General features: G+C 42.5%; 1 protein-coding gene across 1 annotated transcript; it reads right to left on the bottom strand.

Moving 5' to 3' along the window:
* Positions 1–647: 647 nt before the first annotated feature.
* LOC119316098 lies at positions 648–4,893 on the bottom strand. The gene is made up of 6 exons (XM_037590464.1): positions 4,824–4,893; positions 3,753–3,868; positions 1,607–1,699; positions 1,291–1,424; positions 840–931; positions 648–652 (listed from the first exon to the last, which is right to left on the bottom strand). Exons 1-6 carry the CDS (start codon positions 4,891–4,893, stop codon positions 648–650), a joined length of 510 nt encoding a protein of 169 aa, XP_037446361.1.
* Positions 4,894–5,862: the final 969 nt, after the last annotated feature.

Raw genomic sequence — 5,862 nt, forward strand, 5'->3', positions numbered from 1 at the left:
GGCATCACAATAGTATTACTCCTCTTGAGTGCTTCAACAAAATGTCCTTCTATCATCCAGCCCACGGAATATGCCATTTTGTTCAAACACCGCTGTAAAGAAATTAGAATTTTCCTTTGCAAGTAGAAGTGCACAATTGTTACTTGTCACAAAAAACACTAACTACTTTTAATGAAAATGCATATTATTTACTGTACAATATTTTACAACAGCACTTCCAAATCTGCACCTAACCATATATCAAGTATTGTTCCTAAACAACTATATTACAGTCCATTCTGAATCTATATCAAACTACACTACACTAATTTCTGAACCTATACCAAACTATAGTACAATATTTTCTGAACCTATATCAAAACTAAAATACAGTATTTTCTGAACGACTGAACCTATATCAAACTACAGGACACATTGATCATAACAGGATAATGCACAGGGGAGCGCACAACGACATCACACATTGATCATAGGCCCAAGCAGGCATATTTACATGGATGAGGTTCATGAGCACATCGGACGATAGACTATAGAGCATGGACGACCTCGGCCGTACTTAACGGGAACCGTGTAACTAAGAAACCTGTGTCCAGCTCAAGTACTACTTTCAACTACCTATATGACCAATAGTTGTTAAATCTGACTACCTAATCTACAACAAAAATGTGTACAAATTGGAAATTCAACCACTTTCAATACAATTTTCTTTAGGTTTTCTTGTTTTTCTTAGGAGATAACAAGTAACACAAGTGAACAAATCGAATCAAAGGGGATTAAGGGCTGTTGTAGTACAAGGAAAGACCGAAAGAGAAGACAGGAGTAGGGGGGGGGTGGCAGACCTCCATGGACATGCACATCGCCCCATCTCCCTTGCCCTTCTTCTTCTGGTCCTTCTGGTCCTTGCTCATCCATCCCCTTCCTCTCCTTTTCTCTGCACATGGAATTGACATACTAATTCAGGAATTTTTCAAAGAGGAGAGCAATGAACTTTTTTTTGGAGCCAAGTTGATCTTTACGGAAAAGAGTAAACATATATTACTTTTTTGTTAGTGAGAGAACCCATAGAAAGTGCTAATGGTAGGGTAATGCATATTTAGTTCTAAGTAAAATGTATTTGCCTTGTCAAAACTACATACATAAGTTAGAATCACAAGGCTGGAGCATTATTCATGAACTTAAAGAAATCACATGATTTGTCCATGGGCACATGTCCTTTTAACTCCATATATATACACATAGCCAGGGGTGTCCACACACAGTGAGAGAGAGGGTGGTAAAAAATTAGCAGACCTGGATGAACGGTGATCAGGCGGAGTATAGGCAAAGTGGCAGAACGAATCTCCCAGCGTCACCTTGGAAGTCCAGGAGCAGTCAGAGCGATTCCAGTATTTTACTCTGCTAGCACAATCACACTCCTTCCAGAGCTGCCGCGATAAGCAGATTGTCAGGTATGCACACATATACAAATAATCGACTTTCTATTAAAGATAATGGCATACAAAATAATTTGTTTCCTTCCTACACATATCCACATCTCAGATAGGTTCAGATTGGGGCGAGGACAAATTAGAGAACAAAAGATAGAGGAATCTAGGTGTTGATTCACCTTTGTCGCTACAGGCGCTGAGGATTGACTGTCGAAGCCGCTGGTGTAGGCGGTGCCGAGCAGAGAGAGGAGCCAGGGTTTCGGTTTGGGAATCTAGGTCAAAGATTAGCATCCTGATTATATACTTTACTGAACTGAATATATATATGATGGATTTACTTCGGTTTTTCAGCTGTTGTGGTCAAAAGTTCTAAACTTGACTGATCTTCTACAAAAATATTTACCGGATGTGATCCAGTGTGTTGTTGTAAATACAAATAAATATACTTTTAATCAATATTTGCACATCCCTAACCTCTACGCTCCAGCCATGATGTACTATGTAATTACGAAGTTCTTAGCTTTCTCATCTTTTAGAATTAGAACATGACACTACTTAGATATATCTCCTTGACACAGAGATCCTCAAAAACATCAGGCACATAAGCCTAAACAAAATAGTGGTGGTTACCTTGGAAAAAAAGCACTTTGACCCTTGTCTTTCTCCATCAATCAATGATCCAAATTCTACTATAGATGGCCACAGATTGCCCATTCATTATAAAATTAGATACTGCAACCATGAATCTCACTCTCGTTCCAAAGTTAAACTAAAGATGAGAGCTAATTATATATGCACAAGCACAAGGCATCCAGAGAATTGATCTGGTTGTTCATAAAGTCAAAATCACTATATATTGATTTGACCAAGCATGATTCAAATCATACTACCCTTCAACCTCCGTCGTAGGACCTATTGAGATACAATGATATAATGGCAGAACAAAAGGAAAAGAAAACCAGAAAAGTAAAATCGTGGTAAGAGCATCGACTTCATATCCTAATCCACGGAAGCATCATGCATACAAAGTTTGTGCATGATGGAAATGTAGAGACTATATATCTCACCTGCTGACGTCCACAGAGTGGAGGTAGAAGAAGCTCGCCGGCTAACTTCACCACAAGGAGGAGCTCAGGTTGGCCTTGGAACAGCCTGGTGTCACCATGGAAGTCCAGAAGCAGTCCAAGCGGCGTTGTCACTATGACCTTTTACTCTGCAAGTAGTGGATGTCAGTGAGTACACCACAGGTAATCCTAGAACAAAATGCTGCATTGTGCACGAGAAAGACTTGACTATATAGTAAGCTGGTGACCAGGTCAACTATACTGTTCTCAACTTAGAATTAAACGAGTTACAGAGTTCCAACTAAAGGAATCTAGTTGTTGAACCTATTTGTAACAAAGCTATATATATGCTGCCGGTGAGCATTGTGAGAGTGCTACTACTACTAAATGGGATTTTTTTTTTAAAATAGAGATCCAAGACACTTCCAAAAAATTACAGTTGCACACACTGGAATCTCTTAAACAGTAATTCGCAGATAAAAGCAGTGTCTATCTTGTCTGTCCTGTGTGGCACCTATTGGGCAATCTGCATAACTACAAGGGACATAAATTCTTATCAAACAACAAAAATAGTTTTAGTCACTAAAGATGACACGACACGGTGAGAAAATCCCTTATAATTTTCTAACAAGTACATAATTATAATAGCAATGAAACATAGAGATGTAGACTTGCAAGTAAAAAGTATATAGAACAGTACACCATGGATGCTGAAGATGTTCAATTATACTCAGAAAGCAAAACACGTGTTCAAACGAGTGCTGAAAAAAGGATCTCACCTTGTTCCAATAGAACATGTAGTGATCCACAAACATAGTTAATGTTCTCTGTATTCATAGGTTCAGATCTCATGGCTCCATAGGATGGTGATGCAAAAGAACACTACTTTTTTGTGAATTTAGTAGCAAACCTGCAATGCACAAAAAAGATGAAATGGTTAATAAATGTGCCAATCATTCTGAAGCTAGCTATCATGCAAAGATAGAGAAGGAAGGTGACAATGGGTAAGGAATGCTATCATGGTCTGAAATAAAATTAAAAATCCTTTGGAATCTCAGAAACTATTATCATAGAGATTAGCTAGCTACCATGCAATAATTTTAGAAAACGACAGGTATAAGCAATGTGACACAGAAAAGCAAGACAATCATTGACCATGAAAGAAATATATCGGTAACATCTTCCTTATAACATGTCTATTTCTAATGATAAGATATGAACAATAATAACATGTAATGGCGCAATCGTCACCACGGTCTACTTCCACACCTCCTCCACACCGCAGAAGGAACACTGGAAGATCAGAATATGATGGCAGCCTGACAAAGCTATAGCCCACCCAAATAGGAGCAAGATTGGTGCCCAACATCAATTGACCTGTCAGAGAAAGGCAAAAAAGACTAAAGTGATAGCCTGACTATAGATGCTAGAATTATGGATCGAGGAATAACCTGAGTTTTATTGACCCTTGACCCCGACAAAGCGGTAGCAGCAGCAACCACATGACCCTGACAAAGCTCGTCCAGATAGGAGCAACTGACCCTGTCCATAGATCTAGATGTAAGAACACTGCAACCACATGAAGCATAGACCGATAATATCTAATAATCTGTAAATCACGCTTGCTATTGTATAATTTTTAAGAGATGCATGTGATCTGATTGAGAAAAACACCTTGTGTGGCCATTCTGCTTGTGTGGCCACCCCGGCTCCTCACTAATGCAAATATTGATTAAACCATAATTGCTATTCAAGATTTGGAAACTCAGATCATGGCACCCTTGCCTCAGTTATTGTTGAAATCATAGGAGCACAGTAAAAAGAAACAATAAATAAAACAACAAATGAACAAAACCACCAACATTCCATGCACAAAGGTGAAAGGACCAACAATCATAGGCCCTACGAGGATGCAGACAAGGAACAAAAGACATATATTTAGACTCCACTAAAAACAAGCAGTGAAGACAGGAAACCACCAACATCCAATGCACAAAGACATAAATACTTTTGGCTTTTACCAGAAAAGATATGACCGACAATCAGAACAGAGGCGAGGCCAAAAATGCATATTGCCATACAATCCTACACCTAGGTATGGAAAGAAGAGGGGAAAGGAGGAGAAGAGGGGTTGATCTGAAGATCCGTGGAAGAGGACGTGCGAGGCTGCTAATAGATGACGTGCACGCACAGATCGAAGGAGGCGCCTACCAGGGGTTTGACCAGAAGGACGAGAATCAGGTAATTGTGGACCAATTTGCATGAAAAAGAAAGCAAAAATCAAAGATTAGCAGCAGCCAATGACCAAGAACAGAACAAAATAGACACATACCTATGGATCCCTGGACGTGCTGGAGAGGAGGCAGGGGCTGGCCGTCGTTGCTCCTTTGGCCGCTCTCCATGGTTTGGGCGGCGCCAGATCGAAGGGGGTGGAAGGAGGAGGACGTGAGGGGAGTTGGTCGGGCGATGGTGGGGAAGGAGGCAGGGGCGGTGGCGCTAGGGGCGAGAGGAAGAGGAGAAGGAGGCCGGGCGGCGGCATGGATGGAGGCAGGGGCGGCGGCGCTAGGGGAGAGAGGAAGAGGAGAGGAGGCGCGCGGGATGGGAGGGGAATGAGCGAGAGAGGGAGAGGATGCCCTCGGGAGGGGAGAGGAGGAGGTTAGGGTTCACCACGGGAGCCGGCCCTTTTATACCATCTGTGAGCGAAATGACGAAAATGCTCCCGGCAGGGCAGGCTATTTACGCGCGGTGGCACGAAACGGGAGTAACTATTCATTCCAGCAGTAACTTTTTTTTGATCCGATGGCCGAGGTCTTCCACGCGGTCGATCCGACGGCCCAAGATCCATCAAGCAACCAGATCCGACGGCCAGGAACTCCAAATCACTGAGGAGCCGGGAGGGTTACTCGATCCCTTATTTCTCGATTGCCTGCCCGGTCAAGTGTCACCGAACTTGTCCAGGTTCCGTGACTTGGAATAATTCCAGGTGGAGTGACTGTGCAGTGACTCGATTGTGCCCTGGCACTCGGGCAAGAGTGTCCCTGGAGCGAGTGTCGTGTCTGTGGCAAGAGAGACCTACCTTTCTTCGGAAGCGGCAAGTCCAACTATGCCTCCGACCGAGTCCGGCCTCCGACGGAGCTCGGCGCGATCGGTCATCCGTTCTGTTGACCTGCTCGACCGTCGTTGACGCTGACGCTCCAGAGCCTCTTTTGGTCAACAAATGCCCGTCGAATAGTTGACGAGTTTGTTGTGGGTCGTTGTAGTGCCAAAAAGCAACTACGCAGATATTCAACAAGTTCGTTAATTAAACTAGTAGTAGTACTAGTATATTCACTCTCAGCAACTCCACTTGTGAGGTAGCTGTTTCAACGTTT

This window comes from Triticum dicoccoides, chromosome 6A, assembly GCF_002162155.2.
Source record: "Triticum dicoccoides isolate Atlit2015 ecotype Zavitan chromosome 6A, WEW_v2.0, whole genome shotgun sequence".
Lineage (NCBI taxonomy): Eukaryota > Viridiplantae > Streptophyta > Magnoliopsida > Poales > Poaceae > Triticum > Triticum dicoccoides.